At 42.2% G+C, this 18001-nt stretch overlaps 2 protein-coding genes across 2 annotated transcripts; one reads left to right on the forward strand and one right to left on the reverse strand.

The window, feature by feature from the left end:
* Positions 1–10147, forward strand: ndel1b (nudE neurodevelopment protein 1-like 1b). The gene is made up of 9 exons (XM_033645101.2): positions 1–158; positions 2794–2890; positions 5874–6027; positions 7251–7399; positions 7497–7633; positions 7729–7896; positions 7988–8079; positions 8216–8361; positions 8477–10147. The coding sequence occupies exons 2-9, from the start codon at positions 2805–2807 to the stop codon at positions 8565–8567; spliced, it is 1023 nt and encodes a 340-aa protein (XP_033500992.1). The 5' UTR covers positions 1–158; positions 2794–2804; the 3' UTR covers positions 8568–10147.
* Positions 9182–17552, reverse strand: LOC117268547 (medium-chain acyl-CoA ligase ACSF2, mitochondrial-like). The gene is made up of 16 exons (XM_078161760.1): positions 17335–17552; positions 15492–15687; positions 15176–15304; positions 14771–14824; positions 14179–14297; positions 13878–14040; positions 13672–13767; positions 13451–13602; positions 13272–13363; positions 13112–13188; positions 12906–13013; positions 12671–12822; positions 11608–11749; positions 11365–11475; positions 11210–11278; positions 9182–11113 (listed from the first exon to the last, which is right to left on the reverse strand). The coding sequence occupies exons 1-16, from the start codon at positions 17439–17441 to the stop codon at positions 11063–11065; spliced, it is 1818 nt and encodes a 605-aa protein (XP_078017886.1). The 5' UTR covers positions 17442–17552; the 3' UTR covers positions 9182–11062.
* Positions 17553–18001: the final 449 nt, after the last annotated feature.

The following is an 18001-nucleotide window of genomic DNA, read 5'->3' on the forward strand; positions in this document are numbered from 1 at the left end:
GACGCGTTGGCAATTTCCTAAACACAGCTCAGTCACTTCAGTATCATCCGAGGCCAGGGTAGGGGAGGTGTGTGTATGTGTGTGTGTTGGATGTGACACCGGCTGGAAGTAGACCCCCTGATACAGAAGATATCTGGACACCGATTTGACATGAGCAGGTACCGAATTTAACCGTGTTAATATCCGGTTTTAATGTGTTTTAATGTGTGTGTGTCGAGGTGTCGTGTTCAGCTCAGCGGCAGCTTCTGTGTCATTCCCGAGATGACAGCTCGAGCTCGGCGTCAGTGTCCGGAGGTTTTAGCTCTGATTTTTGCTTCATGTGCGGTTCATTTTTAATCTGTGGTGTTGTCCGTTTTATTTTAACAGCTTAAAACGCACTGTTTGGTTTTAACCTAAGCGTCTGTGCTGTGTGAGATACCCACACACTGACGACACGTTTACTAAGGTTAGCTAACCGAAATGACAAAATGCCGCCGTTCAGATAACGTTACATTTGGTCTGATAAATGTCAGTCTGTCATTTTCAGGACTGCTTTTTACCTCTAAAAATGTGTTGCCTGTAAATGACAGTTAATTGTAATGCATGTCAGTTGTCACTTTTATATTTAAGCTTCCTTTTGTTAGCTTTTAATGACGCTTTTATAAACATCATGGCTATTTGAAACCTCTAGCATTTTCCTAGCCAATTTGGATGACCTCCTGCAGCTAAATCATAGCACAAGGAGCCAAAATATAGGCCCAGGTCAGGGGAGCCCTACTGTACCACCACACCCTGAAAAGCTGTAGGTCAGATTATCATCCACATTAGAGCAAACTAGTAAGACTACAAAGAGGTTTTTGACCCACCCCTCTCACAGGCCCCATTACAAAAATCTGACTTCATCAGTGTCAGCATGTTAACTCTTAGTAAGCACCCAGTCATCTGCAACAAAAGAGGATGTAGAGACAAGAATGTGGGAGAGGAAACTCTCTCTTCGCTACCTTCCTCTGTCTGTAGTTTCTAGATGGCTCCACAGTAAGAGTGCCACCACCGCCACCATCATCTTTGCTGGCTATGAGCCCTGCACTCTGTCCTGGTATTGTTACAGCAGACAAATAGATCCAGGGGTCAAGCTGACGCCGCTCCAAAGGATGCTGAAATGAGAGATAACAGGAACTGTCATGTGTTCTGGCAGGGTTTCAGCTCTCAACCTGTTGCGTGATGTAACTCAACCTTGTCGTCTCATTTGGAGTGTGTCCCAGTCTGTCCTTAATATGTTATCGCTCCTGTCATCGGTCAGTGAGCTAATACATCGTCTAGTCTTTTGAGGGGGTGATTATCCCAATAAGGCCTTTGATCTGAATCACCATGGAAACAGTTTCCTGTTGCTCGTGCCTTTTGAAGACCAGCAGTAGGGACAAATAGAAAGCACTGGATCCCACTCTGACCATTCAGCATCACAACAAATAGAAGATCTGCCATGTTTGCTACATTACCTGGCTCCTCTGGTCTGTGTCTATAATCAGGGGGATTTTTAAAGGCTCACCTTGTTCATATGATACTACTAGCATGTTATGTCAGTAACAGCTTGGCAACACTTTCCCTCTCTCCACCCTTTGGGTATTTTGGTCTCCAGTTTCCTTCGTGATTTCCTAAGTAGCGTACCGACACGTGAGGCGCCTGTGGGGAGTGCACTGTCTATGACGCCATCTTAGAGGAATGTTTAAAGGAAACAGCGGGCGGTTCTGCCTCTGAGTCTCCATCCCTCCGAATCTAGACCATCTTAGAAAGGAAAAAACACACCCTCTTCTTTGCCTAAGCCCAAGACAGGCTAGTCTGGCCAAAATAATACCTGCCTTAAACTGTTGAGTGTAGTTTACCTGACCTTTTAGTCCAGCTAAGCGGTTTCCTGTGTGGCATTCCCTGGTTGTCAGACCTATATCCAGGAAATCCTTGTAATATCTGCTGGGATTATGAATACTCCTGGTGCTACAGCTATGGGACTGTCAGGGGGGCAGCAGCTGTGTTTCCCGCCATGCTGAACACACACAGCAGCTCTTTCCAGATGTGTTAAATAGTTTCTTGAAACCTGCCACATAGATCACAGAGCGAGGCAGAGTTTACTAGCTCACCAGAAAACAGGAACAAATTTTTACTGAAGTGTTATTTCCGCAAACAGGACAGAAGATGAAAACTTTTAACACTAAGTCAAAACTTCTGAACTAGGCTACAGCACACAGCTTTGATCTGTTCAGCATTAGCCACGCTTAATTAACATGGATTTCCTGTAGTAATGCTGACATCACATGAGTCGAGCTGCGAGGTTATACATTTAATGAGGAGAAGGCACACTTCTGTTAGACACTGGACACATGTCACTGAGGCTGTTCAGTCACCGACAAGCTTGCCAAAAAATGAGGCAATAGTCTGTGATTAATGAGTAACTAATAATGACACGATCTCAGAGCGGCAGGGTAACAAGACCAGGCCAATCTTGCGCTGTTCAGCATTTTTTAAGTAAAGAGAGATCTGTTCTGTTATCTTCTCCAGTCAGGAATGAGAGACATTTTTTTAATCTTGATGTGCCCGTTTGCTTAGCTCTGAGATAAGATGAGAATGCACGGTGCATGATTCTGCATGCCAGAGGATGCAAATAGCACAAGTCTTGTACTGTGTTTGAGCCACCTGCTAGTTTATTTTCCAATGCCTGTTCTACTTTTAACCTCACGAGCACTGGTGTTGCATCATTTTCACATGTGGTTTAAGCACCTGGCTAACTGTTGTGAGGCTAATAAATGTCTCTTTAATCCTCAGGGTGCCCTGACATGGACACAGAGATGATTCCCAAATTTTCGTCAAAGGATGAGGAAGTTGACTACTGGAAGTCCCAAGCCCTCAAATACAAGAAAAGGTAGGCAGTGTGATTTACCTCTCATATGAGAAGTGTCTGAATGTCTATATATATATGTGCATAATCTCTTCATCCATATTTAACATCTTGTTAAGAACAGTTATGACATACTGTTCGGCTATAGGATAGATGTTTTGCTGTGCATGGAGAGTGTTACCGGTTGTCTGCTAAGTTTATTCTTACAAATTGAGTTATGTAACAACGTGTCACGTTTTATTTTGTGATCTGTCTTGCAAAAACGTTGAACCAAATAGCAGATGGCAGCAATCTCCCATAAGAAATAAGCACACTCGGAAAACATAAACACTCCACACAGAGGGAAGCCTAATTTGTTTATTAAGGAGCTGTAGTCACTCACTCTTACATAATAGTAATAAGCTGACTGTGTAGTTTTCTCTGTAGTTATGAAAGACATGATTACACAATGCTTTTTTCATCATCTATCACCATTTTCTTTTTAATTTGTGGTATTTCTCTATAAAGTTGCAGCATAGAAACCCATGTCTAGCCATATAAGGCAAATGACCAGACAAGCGTTTTGAAATTAGTGCCCACAGCTGCGGCTTACACAGGAGGAAATGACTACATCTTTGACTTCTTAAACAGAAATCACAGTCTGTGTCTGTGCTCTGGCAGTGGTGCTTGTGAGTGTTGTTTAAATCTTTGTTGAACTTTGTCTGTCTGTCTTTTCTATTTGTGGAGAAGGGCCCCTGTTATGCTCTCAAAGGAAGTGTAGACCTGCACACAGAGGGTTAAAGTCCTGGTGGTTTTCTAAGAAATTCCTGCTGTGGGTACATAGGGGAAAAACTTCAACCCATGGAAAAAGTAACTCCAAGTATATAGTGGCTTGTCTCACACATGTTTTGGAGCGTGCTTTTTCTCAGGACTACTCTTACGGTAAACCGCTTACAGTGGCAGCGTGTAGTGTGGCCCTTTCCACCAGAATTGGCGCAGATATGGAGGTTTTTTTAAACATGAGAAAATACGCCAAAATAGGCGAAGTGCTTTAGAGTCAAACCAAATGCATTTGAAACACTAAGGAGAATAAAACACCAGGATAAAAGATAAAATACAAGAAGGGCAAAAATTAAAAATCAAGTTGATAATCAAGAAATTAAAAACCAATAAGATGCCAATAAAATAAACAGCAAGGTCAGATAAAATCAGGACATGCTCTTTGATGAAAGTACGTTTTTAGAAGAAACTTGGATGACCCAGACAGCCTCTGGGGCCTGATTACAAAAGCTCTGTCCCCTTTAGTCTTCAGCCCAGACCCTGCCCTTTGACCGATGATGTCATACTATGCAATTGACATTGCTGATAGACCAGAGCTGCCACAGCTGCTCTACAGTATACAAGTATGTCATGTTCAGCGTTACGAATGTGCCGGAAAAACAGGTTAGTAAGCAGTAGATATCAGCATGGAGGCCAATGATAATGTTACAGTGGTTACTTCTTTTTTATATCTCTTACTTATTCAGTTTGTCTTCAGTACCAACTAATTTGGAGCGATGTTTGAGCACTGCTTAGACAAAGATCAACAGAATTTGTGGCAGCACATTGTTGCATCATACCACAAAAGGGGCGAAAGTTAGTGTGTTCACCAGGGCATCGTACTTCCACCACTGCCGTTTGGAGACATTCAGAGCTACAGCTGATAAATAACCTGTTAATACTGCAGAGTCATTTGTACCGGGAATGAATGCTGATTGAAACCTTTCCAACTAAAAACAAAAGCCAGATAGATTGTTTGTTTTTGTCCAGTGGGAAAGGGACCTATTGAAAAGTTATCTCCTTTTTAAACTTAATTTTTTTCTGCTTGGACATAAAACATTTCATGAATATCACTTTAAAGATGTGAAATGGTTTTGCGTTTCCTGAGAGCTGCACACAAGTGAAATAAAAACATTAAAGCTACATTTAAAACATTAAAACAAGATGAGAACAAGGTAAAACCACACATAATGATAAAATAAAACAGTGACAAGTAACTCTAAGCATGTATACCAATATAAAGTTTGTCTTAAATATTAATAAATAAGTGACAGCAGCAGTTTAAAGTGCATACTTTAATGTACATACAGAGTGCTGTTGGTCGTTTTAAACTATATAAAGGGTGAGAGCCTGACTGTCACACAGTATAGTTACAGGGCCCAGCGTGCTGATGAAGCAGCCACTGAGGTATTGGTATGTGTGGAACAGCCCCGCCACAACAACTGATTCATGGATTCCACGCTCTGCAGAGCCACTGTGATTATCCCAGCACAAGTCAGCTGATCTCAGAGCAGTGTTAACCACGGTGTCATTCTGTGTGTGCTCACTCTTGCCAGCAAAAAATCAGGGCCCTTAATAAACTTAGAGATTGCCATCAAATTTATTTTTCCATCCTGTTCCATGTTAAATTGATTGCATGTCAGACCTACATTATGAGTTACTATGTGTGTTTTAAGGTTTTCTGCACGGGGTCATCCCTGACCAGCGTGTACACACATCCTGTTGCTTAGCACATGTCCCCATCCTGTTTTTCTGTGCCCTCTCATTTTCTCCTCACCTCTGACCTTTAACCTCTCCCACAGCCGAGGACTCATGACAGCAGACCTGTTTTCCTGAGCTACTTCTCAACCACCTACTGTCACAGTTCAGCTGTCTCCTTAGAGATGTATATTTAGAATGCTTAACTCAACAATGCTGAGCCTTGCACCGTTTCCTGTTTGGCAGTGGCAGGACTGAAGGTTAAAAATCCACAAATATCTGACTGGGCTTTTTATGCAGGGTTATTCCTGGCTGTTGGAGATAAAGCTAGAACATGCCTGAGCCTGGCTCATCTTACAGGACAAAAGCCAGTCATTTTTCCAGAGCTCATGTGCACGGTCATTCAGCCAGTCAGCTATACAGAGCTGAATGGTGGATGATGAACAGGGTTGCTGGTAATTGACAGTGATTGTTAATGTGTTTCCCCTCTGTGTCTGTGTGTGTCATCCAGTTGCTACGATGCCCAGGAAGAGCTGCAGGAGTTCCAGGAAGGGAGCCGAGAGCTAGAAGCTGAGCTGGAGGCACAGCTCGGCCAGGCCGAACACCGCCTCAGAGACCTCCAAGTTGAAAACGAGAGACTGAAGAACGAGGTGTCAAACCTCAAGGTAACTGGGCCTGGTGAATTGCCGTGTTGCTTACTTTAGGATTTGGCTTGCTTGTGCGGTCTATGGGTCAGGACATCAATAAAGTCATTTGTGGTTACTTAAGAGGTTATCTGATCTCTGTTGGATCCTGAGGACAAGGTCCAATGTCTTATTTTTATGTTAGGTGTTATTAAGGCATGCTGTTAGGTAATCCTCCAGCACTCTTTAATTGGATTGGAAGAAAATAGAAAACTGCCGGGACAGATTTAGTTTTTAATCACTGCAGGCGTGAACAGGAGTCAGATTCATTCAGTGTGCTTTCGTGTGTGTAGCTGAACAAATTACTGCGCGCACCGTTAACCATGATATTAATTACCACTGTACACAGAGCAGAAAAGTATTTCATACGGCCCAACATGTGATTGCAGCTAAAAACAAACTGTGTGCATGAACAAGAGAGGTCATGAGTCATGCTCTCCTGTCTTGGTGCATCTGGGACCACGATACAGGCGTGCTAACTGTACTGTGAAGCACCACAGCGCCTCCCTGGAGGGGAAAAAGAGGCTCTTTGAAAGCGAAGTAATGTGTAAAAGATGATCTTGACTGTCTTATGATTCACCGGGTTGTAACAACAATAGTGGTACTGTTGTCAAATTAAATGGGATGTTTCTTTTTCCTGGAACTAGACCTGGGTATTTAGGGTATTGACCGGAATAACCAAGTACAAATACCATCAGAAGTTCTCCAGTGAAACGATACCTGCAGTCGACCCCCTAAAATAAAATGACTACTTGTATGGTTTTGTTTGCAGCCAGTTACCACAAGCATTGTTCAGTTTAATGTGACATGATTTGCCCACAACCACAGCAGCTACAAGCCGTAGAGTCTGTGGTGTGGTGAAGCTGAGTGCTGTGTATTTGACAGTGTTGGCAGTTCAGTGTGCAGATATACAACCAAAACATTTGAAAGTACGGCTATGCTACGTGCCCGTGGTGTCTGGTGGCATTTTACATGACTGAATGCTTCCATTCACATGATGGCTATTGAATAAAGCAGAACAAAGACAGGTATCAAATGAAGTACTCTGCTGGTATCTGTGTCACTTAAGGACACTGGTTTTGGTACTGGTATTGTCATTTTTTTTTAAACAATACCCAGCCCTACCTGAAACAACAGATCTGGTTTATGTCCTTGTTTCTCCACACACTCACTCGCAAGCTCTTTTCTCTTCTTCACTCTGTCAGGAGAAGCTGGAGCATCAGTATGCCCAGAGTTATAAACAGATTTCCATGTTGGAGGACGACCTGGGCCAGACACGCAGCATAAAGGAGCAGCTCCACAAATATGTCCGAGAGCTTGAGCAGGCCAACGATGACCTGGAGAGAGCCAAGAGGTCAATATATGAATTATTTTGGAGGGCGCTGAGGTGATGCTAAATTCTAACGGGGTTGTTTTAACAATCGTGCTCTTCAACCTCTACATATATGCAGGGCCACAATAGTGTCTCTGGAGGACTTTGAGGGCCGTTTGAACCAGGCCATTGAGAGAAACGCCTTCCTGGAAAGTGAGCTGGATGAGAAGGAATCTCTTCTTGTGTCTGTGCAGCGGCTGAAAGACGAAGCCCGAGGTAAAGACAGGAATCCATTCTGCCTTTTTGCAGGCAATATGTCATCTGTGTAACAGTCAGAGGAGGAGTTTTTCACGACTTTTTGTCTTCTGCAGATCTGAGACAGGAGCTGGCAGTACGGGAGCGGACCACAGACAGGATGTCAGCCCCCAGCTCCCCCACCTTAGACATCGACAAGATGGATTCAGCAGTACAGGCCTCTTTATCCCTCCCAGCCACGCCTGTGGGAAAGAACATAGAGCACGCCTTCATCAACCCAAAAGGTCAGGATGAATTCATCTCACTCTTTATTACACATGCCAAATGGGAGATTCACTGATATGTATTCTAACGTCGGCTCCTGTCCTCGTGCAGCATTGACCAACGGCTGTGGCAACTCATCCCTCACTCCTTCTGCTAGAATCTCAGCTCTTAATATTGTTGGCGATCTCCTGAGGAAAGTTGGGGTAAATATTAAGCCCTATCTATTTAACACATACTTACATTAATGGAGGCGGAGTGCATCCTCCTGAGCCACAGGAGAAAATTAAAAATGTTTATGATCAGGCTAAATACAGATTGTATTTCCTGCTTTCTGACCAGGCTTTGGAGTCTAAAATCGCTGCATGCAGGAACTTTGCCAAAGACCAGGCAGCAAGGAAAAACTACTGCACAGACAACGGCAAACTCATCAACAGCAACGCCACAAAGTTCTCTCACTCTCTACATACTACTTACTTCGACAAAACGTGAGTCTGTTTCGCTCTTCTTCCTGTGCGTAGTGTATACAGTATATGCGTATTTGTTTCCACCCCGTACGTGCGTCAGTGTTTGCTAATGTAAATGTCCATGTGGCAACTGCAGGACTGTAAATGGACTGGACCCGAGCTCCTTGACCTCCATTGCAACATCCAGAGCCGTGTCTCCACCAGGCATGCTGCCTCTGAGCGTGTGAGGGTTCCTCACACCACATAAACCTCTACTGAAATCACCCAACACAATGTGGGAACGGAGAGGACACTTGAAAGACCATTACATTGTGTGCCAGGTGTGTGTGTGTATGTGTGTGTGTGTGTGTGTGTGAGAGAGAAAGAGTTTGAAAGGAAGAGTGATGTGTGTGTGTTCGGGATTGTGCATTTTTTGAACGTGACGTGTGGAAGAGAGGCTCGACTATACAGTGAACTCGCCTCCAGTTTTGCAGCTCTAAATGCATCTGTGAGTAGGTGCACATATGTCCCTACCACATATTTGCATGTGCCTGAAGCTGTACCGTGCTTGTATGAATGTCAAATGCGTTGCTCTCTAGATGTCAACTCTGAAGTGGCACTGTTATATTCTTAGTTCCACTGAAAACTCCTATCTCCGACAAAAGGTCTTTGGCAGACCACAGCTTCCTCTTAACCTTTGTTTCCTTCTGTATTTTCACTTTAATTGCACAGTTAAGCTAATTTCCATTTAGAATGTATGATATTTAAAAAGGGATGTGTTCATTATTATTAATTTATCTCACAGTACGCTTTAAAATGCAATATTTCTGCTATTTTCTTGCATGTGTGCGTATGTAATGTGGGGTTGGAGAGGTGTAGTTGGACCCCATGTTGATGACTGAAGTGAATGTTGATCGTTCAAAGCCATGTAGCCATAGTGCAGTCGTTCCTCTTTGTCACTGGCTACTTGCTGTTATTAATTTGGAAACAGTCTCCATGTTACAGCTTGGAAATATCAGCTGGTTCTGTCCGCTGGGTTAAACCTGCACTTAAACAAACTGCTCCTCACAGGTTTTGCTGCAGTCGATATTCCTCTGTGACATTTCGAGGAAACAGTTTTGCCTTTTTTTGTGTGTGTGTGTAAATGTTTAATGTATAGGTTTTTTTTAAAATCATGTGACAGGCTCATTTACCTCATTCTGATGTAATGACAGTTATCTGCAGTGGATTCATAATATAAGTAGGTGAATTCGGCTTTATAAAACGCACACAAAAGGATGCTCTAAAGTGAAATGAAACTGAGATAAGGATCCTTTTTGAGACTGTCTGTTAACTTTGGCTGGTGTATGAACTCATGGTCCATCGGGGCCTTTGTGTCATGCAGCATATTTTGCTGCTTCTGTGTTATGTTGTGTGTGTCTTGGATTTTTAGCTGGCTGGATATTGGCACTGTATTCATTTTACATGCCTGTGTCTAAATCCATTTTGCCACATCTCCCCCTTTCACAGATTTTTTTTGCCACCATTTTAAAGCATTATTTCAAGCCTTTAGTATTAATTTTTATTTGATAATACTATATGAGATGTCATTTTGGGCACTCTATGAGCCTGTCACTACAGTGTGTTCTACAGTCAGTGTGTGTATATAGCTTGTAAGGATGGTAATTTTGCATACCACATTTGTACATACTGACATTCGACATTAAGGTCTTATTTATTTCAGATTCTGTATGGCATGTTGAGCTAATGAATGGTTTAAGCCATTGTATTATGATATAAAATTGTTTGTCAAAATTGTTTAAGTAAATAAAGATTGAAATGATAAATATATATGTTGTGTAGTTTGGGTCATGGACTAACACAAGGTTGATTTAATGGACATTTTCCAAACCTCGTAGTCACATCTTGTGGCCTTCATTAGTGGATGGAGTTTGTTTTGTTGTCATTTCTATTGTACAGTGTTAAAACTTTTTCTTTTTTTGGGGGGGTAAAATGAAAATAGACGCATTATGATTTAATGGTTGTAGAATAATGACACCATCAGCATTTAGACTGGTTCCCTACAAGCCACAATTTCACCACGCAGTTCTGTATGTCACTGGGTAAGATCTCCCAGGAAAATTAAGTCTTGATTGCGAGCACAAAGGAAGTGCGTCAACAATTACGCAACCGAAACAGGAAGAGGATAGCACTTTTGTTTCCCCAGCAGCTATCAGTAGTAGTTATGAAATAGTATCAACATAAGTTCTTTGCAGATACTATCCCAGTAGTGGAAATGCTTGACGGTGAAACAACAGACTTAACTGGAAAATGCAGTAGTTGCTAGGCTGTGAGGAAAAAGGAAAGCAATCCAGCTATCTTTGCAACAGCAACACCAACAATAATCCCATTTTAAAAATGCTGAGGGCTCACATGAGAGAAGTTTCAGTTGGTTGCAATCTGCAACCTCACCACAAGATGCCACTAAATCCTACACACTGAACTGTACACACTTTAAACTGTGTTCAAGGTCAATAATAACACTTCAAGCTCAAAGATGATGTAAGCTCTCTACTATTAAATAAACATTAAAACAAGAAATTAATGAGGAGTGAATATGAGGTAAAAGTAAAAGAAGTTCAAGTAATGGCGATCCAGGAGACGTTAAATGGTCCCAGTTGAGCTCTCAATTAATCCAACACTGCTCGGTTTCTGACTTTTATCCAGCTGATGCACTCAAATACAGTCCATAGGGTCCACACATTTAAATGCATAATTTCTTCTCCATGTCCTCCTTTAGTATGTTCTTCTTGATCTAGAAAAAAAAGTGGCAGCCATGTTAGTCTCATTGAAATCAACCATAATTCTGCACTGCCTTCTTGATGTTGCTGTTACAGTCGGAGAATTGTACCTTTCCAGAGGCTGTCAGAGGGTAGCTGTCTACAAACATCACATAGTGTGGAATCTTGAAGTGAGAAATCTAGGAAGGAACAACACAAACTGTACTGCTCTGCTCTGTTTTTGAGTATTTTGAGCATTTTTATTTAGCATGTCGCCCACTCTCACCTGGCCTTTGCAGAATGCTTTTATCTCCTCTGCACTGGAGGTCTGGCCCTCCTTCAGCCTGATGCAGGCACACACCTGCTCACCCAGCCTCTCATCTTTCACTCCAACCACCTGGGAAACAGACAGAGAAATACAACACCTAGAATGTAGGTTTAATGTAGTGCAACAAAGTGTATGTTTGCTGTGACTGTTTGGAAGCAATGTAGTTGATCTTTGCTGCCCTCTAGTGGTTTCAAGTCTCACCTGCACCTCCTGTACTTTGGGATGTGTAAAGAGGAACTGCTCTATTTCAGCAGGGTAGATGTTCTCCCCTCCTCTGATGATCATGTCCTTTATGCGTCCTTCAATGCGGCAGTATCCCAGACTGTTCAGACTGGCCGTGTCACTGTGTAGAAGAAAAATCACAGATGTAACATGTCAGCGTCAACCCTTGCTCCTCTAACATGCTTCTATATTTTCTCTATGAGACATTCAGTTTACGTTCTACATACATCGATCAGGTGACAGGTGAAGTCCTTAATAATATATATACAATGTTCTGCTGGTAAAACCCAGGGTCCTGACATCCACTTGTCACTTGACACACACCACCCACACAATTGCAGACCAATTACATTCCTTCATGGCAACACCACTCCCTGATAGCAGCTCCACTGCCCCAACAGCACAATGCACCATGTTGTAATCTGAAAAACTGCTCAGGAATGGCCGAAGAAATGTCAAAGAGCTCAAGGTGTCTACCTGACCTCTAAATTCCACAGATCCTAATCTGTTTGAGCATCTGTGGAATGTGCCAGAACCAGTGCAATCCATAGAGGCCCCACCTCACAACCCACAAAAAACCTACTGCCAATACCACGGTGTCAGACACTGCAAGACACTCAGTGAGGCCCCACCGTGGCTCAGACTTGATTCTGATCCGTTGAGGCATGGACATAGGAGCTCTGGGGTTCTGGAACATCTCACGGATGCTTGATCGGGTTGGGATCTGGGAAATTTGGAGGCCAGGTCGACACCTTGAAGTCTTTGTCACGTTCCTTTGGCCATTTCTGAGCATGTTTTTGTGGTGTGGCAGGGCACATTGTCCTGCTTGGGGGAGGGCACGGCTATCGGGGAGTGCTTTTTAGGGGATGTACTTGATCTGCAATGGTGTTTCGATGGGTGTTATATGTCAAAGGGCGTCAATATTGATGCCAAGACTCAAGGTCTCCCAGTAAAACATTGTATTGCAACAAAATAATCAATGTTAATCACTTCACCTGTCACTGGTTTTAATGTGGTGACTGATTGGTGTATAGGCTCTTACCCAGTCCTGTACCAGCGGTCTTGGGAGATAACCTCTCTGGTCTTCTCCGGATCGTCCCAGTATCCATGCATCACACAGCTGCCTCTGATCATCAGCTCTCCTGAGGCCCCCAGAGGGACAATCTCCCCAGTAGTAGGGTCCACCACTTTGGCCTGTAGTGAAGACACACAGGTATGAGTCACAGTGTTGTTACAGTGATGTGTAGATAAAAGTTTGTCCACAAAATAAGACATACCTCAGTGTGGTTCATGATGCATCCAACAGTATTTATCTTCAGGTCCTCGTTGTCTTGTGGGAATCCCAGAAATGTAATGGGACTGTTCTCAGTGGTTCCATAACCTAACTGTTAACACATGATGGACACATGTTCTTATATGTGCTATACTCGTATAAGTATAACACAGCATTATTTAAAAAGGTAAAGGGCATGTAGCCGCTCACCGTTATTTCTTTCATGTTCATGTCTGTTCTCAGTCTTCTCACAATCTCAGGAGGGCATGGAGAACCTGCCATGATGCCTTTAACACAGCAGCACATACATAAAGACGCCTCAAAGGCCTCAAATACATAGTAATTTTTTTTCAGTCTTCAAATCACTCACCAGCTTCAACTGATGACAAATCATATTTGTGTAAATCACTTTGGCTGAGCATGTCGGTGAACATTGTGGGAGTGCCATAGACGACATTGCACCTTGAGTGAAAAAAAACAACAAGAATCGATAAAGGTGCCTGTTACTGTAGATTAAAAGTCATTTAAGTGATGAGCAGCATGCCATACTTTTCACTCTGAATGGCCTCTAGGTTGGCTCGGCTGTTGTAGCCAGTAGAGGGGAAGACCAGTGTGATGCCATGTACTGCCATATTCATCCCTCCCACTACGGAGCCAAAGCAGTGGTACATGGGTACAGGCACACACACTCGCACCTGAGGCTGATAGAAATATAAGATTAGTTACATTTCACGTTGTTTTGGCAAATTAAGAGACAAGTACGGACTTACTCTCCATCCATAACCCATTCGTAGACCCATAAAGTAGGCATTGTTTACAATATTGTAGTGGGAAAGACATGCTCCCTTTGGACTCCCTGTAGTCCCCTGGAACAAATAAACAAGCAACATGATTTGTTTTGAATCACTGTAAGATCATAATGTCAGCCCAAGTTATACAGTACATGTGTGATAGTGTGAAAGATGCTGAAGGTTACTGATGTGAACTGGATGTTGATGGGCTCATCGAAGGACAGTTTACTCTGCAGATCCATCAGCTCTTTGTGGTGTCGACTCTCTCCTGCTTGCATCACATCCTCTACGTTGAGCATCCCTGGCTGTCTGCTATCTGTCACAATCACCATACGCAAGTCTGGCAACCTGGCAGACCCAAAACAGGATTTTTATATTACAGCCACAAAACTATTACTTATATAACGTGAAGTATTTACCGTTGTATACTCCAATAATGACAACAGAGGAAGAACATGTGTTAGATGTGACATTTCTCAGTCAAACCTGGAGCTTCTGATCGTGCCTGTTGGCGCTGTGTCGATCTCTGGGCAGAGCTCCTTCAGCATATCACAGAAATTTTGTGTTTTAAAACGGGTTGGGCAGACCACAGCTTTACACTGGACCTGCATGTGACAAATCAGGTCTTTTGAATGCATGTTCTCACAAAGTTAAAGCATTATTTTCACTGTGAAAAGAGTAAATTGTCAGATGTCATATTTTTGTATCTGACTTTGGTCCAGCAGCACAGTAAGTATGTGATTATCAGTGGTGAAAGAAGCACTCAGATCATTAACTTAAGTGGGAATAGCAGTGCCACAGTGTAGAAATACAAGCCCAATCCTGAATTCAATCTCTTACTTAAGCACAAGCAGTAGAATCTAAATGTACTTAAAGTAAAAAGTTAAAGTTCTCATGCTGAATGGTCCATTTCAGAACAGTGTTAAAGATATTAGTGAATTCTAAGTATTCATGGATAATATACTTCAGGTGGAGCTTCTGTTTAACTGCATATACTGCCATGTAGCTTTTGAAGTTCACCAAGGTTGACAGCACCACTGATGGTTATGTAAGTATGCTGTTACACAACTCATCCTACCTTCTTTAGAGTAAACTCCACTTCCTTCACCTGATAGGCCGGGTTCAATGACACCTGCACATATAACAACAGTTCAACATCATGCGTATGTATACAGCCCCTAAACACACATCTGCCAGAGGGCTTTATAGTACAAACCATATCTTACACATGATGTATTCTGTACTACATGACTGGATACTACATTACGACATACTATATTTAGACATTAATACCTGTTTACATCAAAAATGACAGAATAGATCCCAGGGCCCCTGAACGGGGTCAATGTCCGGCTCATTGACACTTGACAGCAGAGTGTTTGGTAACACAGAGCACACTGTCTGTTTAACCATGAGTAGCACAAGTGTAATTTTAAAGGTGTAAATAACAATAAAGTAATAAGATTCAAAATGGGTAACTGACCAGTATAATTCCAACTTTGGCTGAAGCAAACTGGAAAAGGATCCATTCATATGTGTTGGGTCCCCAAACTCCCAGTCTGTCGCCTCTCTTCAGGCCCAAAGCAAGCAGACCTGCAGCCGCCTTGTCAACCTGCACCAATAAAAGTGACATCAATAGCAGATGAAGTGCAAACAGAGGTATATTATACCTCTGTTTGCACTTGATAATCTTTTGTGATTTATTAGACAGTCACCAGTATAAAATGAGTACTGTCTATAGGGAGATACATGTAGGCCCTTGGAAGCAAGAAGCTAAAGGCACAAAATCTAAAACTCACGTCTTGTTGAAACTGTGCAAAGGTTTTCCGGATGCCATCCTGCAGGAAGACCACTGCTTCACGGTCAGGCCAGCGCTGAACTGTGGAGCCCAGGCTCTGGCCTACAGTCAGGGGGAGCAGAGGGATGGTGGAGGTGCCGTGGACATAGCTGGTAGTCAGAGAGGGTTTATGAGGAAGACTGTCCACGTGGAGGGACCTGGCAAACAAAGAATTAGGAAAAGAACAGCAGTCTATTATCGTGCATGGACTTTAATCTGAGCATCACAATTAATATCAATAATCAAGCTCTAAAATTCATTTTCAGACACTTTGAGATTAAACAGTGTTGCTAGTTGATATTTTGATAGTTCACCCTCAGAAATATTGAGAGATCATGGAGACCTTGAAAATTTCAGACCAGAACCAAAATGCTGATGACACTATACACTCATAATTTCTGCTCATTTATCATCACTGATGAACTCCACAATGACGATTACATCATTTTTAAACAGTACTTTGCTGTAAAAATAATTACAACATATGGTAGTTTCTCTTTTACACTGTGCACCTTTCTGCGCGGTGCATGCAAATATTTGCAGGCATGTAGGACTTGACACAACACCAGTCTTATTGCATTATGGGTAATGTCGGCACCGCGTCATGACAAGGAAAAATAATGCATAAAAAAAACTCTGGTTTCTGCTGTGTTTATTTTATGTATTTCATCGCTGTTGACTCGGAAGCTTAGCAATGTACTGCCGCAGTGAAACATATTTTAGCCACCTGAAAAAACCAATATGAAAATAAGTGTATGCTTTATTTGAATATTTTCTCTGCTTTACCTTAGATGCTGTAGGAGAACAGCAACTCCAGTGTTCTGCTAAGTAAAATTACTGTTTTTGTCAATGGAGTCTGAAGGCTCCAAGATAACGGCTTCCCCTTCAGAACAGACTGACAGACAGCAAGGTAAGGCGGTTTAAAAATTCTTATTATAGCATACATTTAAACTGATATTTCATTTTTTAAGTGGGCCTTTTTTATGTGTCTAAAAACGAACCAGTAGAGGCAGCATTTTCCACCTTCCTCTACGACATGAAGCTCATCAGTAAGGATAACGTGATGAGTGATACAGTGCTAACAATGGTAACAACACTGGAGAGTGGTTGCTATGCTTTTGCAATGCTGCTGTTGCTTTTGTCAGCGCTAACCGCTTGTAACCACTGTATGAGCACAATGAGGAGTGGCACTGATTAGCTAGCCAGCGGGACACAAACACAGGGACTCATATGCACTTACAAACATACAAATGCTAACATGCATGTGCAGCTGGACCATCTTCCACAAAAATTATAAGAGAAGCTCAGATTAAAACACAGAGAGGGAGCGTGACTACATTCTCTACTCTGCATACTCCACTATGGCAAACAGTGGTTTGCTGCAATATCAATGCTCTGAATGTCTATACAGCTCCTTTACTAATATGGATTGTCTCTATTAGAAAAAAAGTCAAAGGCCTTTGCTCTTGAATTGAGAAATTCTTATGTATAAGATATGAATATTAACATACCAACAGTCAGCAAATGAGAAATACAGGCAGACAAGGGCACACTGAAGGTTACAGGGTTAAAGTCTTAGGTAACCAGCTGTTTAATTTGATCCTTCAGGCTAAATGTGAAGAACTCAATAAGGCACAGACTGTGTCTAACACCCTACTGTTTGTCTTTCAGTCATTAACTGAAAACCAGATTGATGTATATCTCACCATGATCTTTATGCTTTAACTATTATAGACTTACATGGAACACAAACATTGTAAAGTGACACCATGTTGCCATTTGACCACTGAGGAACATAAACTCACCGACACCACTGGAGCAAACTTGTGCTGCATAATTTCCAAGCCTTGCCATGTTTGAGTCCATCCACGCGTCTGAGACTGTGAGCACAGGATCTTAGCAGTGCTGACATTGCTCTGACAGTCTGTTTCAACTGGACCTAAACACTGGTTATACTGGCCTTACCTGCCTATCTAAAGCACATGTTACTGTTAACTTTCACTCATCCTCATTGGCTGAAAGCCAATTGGCCATGTCAAACACATTTCCGCACACTCTAAGAAAGCGTTAACTATAAATAACCCATATCAATCATTAACCAGTACTGAGAAGGACAGACAGAAAGGGCTCCAACAAGGTTTCACACCATTCATCCTCCTGACACACTAGTAGCGTGAGCAGCAAGAGATTTATAATGTCTGCACTCAAAAAGCAAGAGACAAAGAGCTGTCAACAAACCTGAGCCACTAAGAAAGAAAAAAAGCAGGCATTACACTCCGTTTATACAAACATATGCTTATATTTATTAAACCATCACACTCACACTTAACCTGTTAACACCGTCTTGGACAGTAGTACGGAAACATTGTCCCAAATTTATAGGCTAGGGAGAAAATAGCAGAAATATCCCATAATACTCATTTATGTTTAAATGCAGAGGCAGAAAATTTGCTGTAGTATTTTAAAATACTG

Source organism: Epinephelus lanceolatus, chromosome 18 (genome assembly GCF_041903045.1).
Source record: "Epinephelus lanceolatus isolate andai-2023 chromosome 18, ASM4190304v1, whole genome shotgun sequence".
NCBI lineage: Eukaryota > Metazoa > Chordata > Actinopteri > Perciformes > Serranidae > Epinephelus > Epinephelus lanceolatus.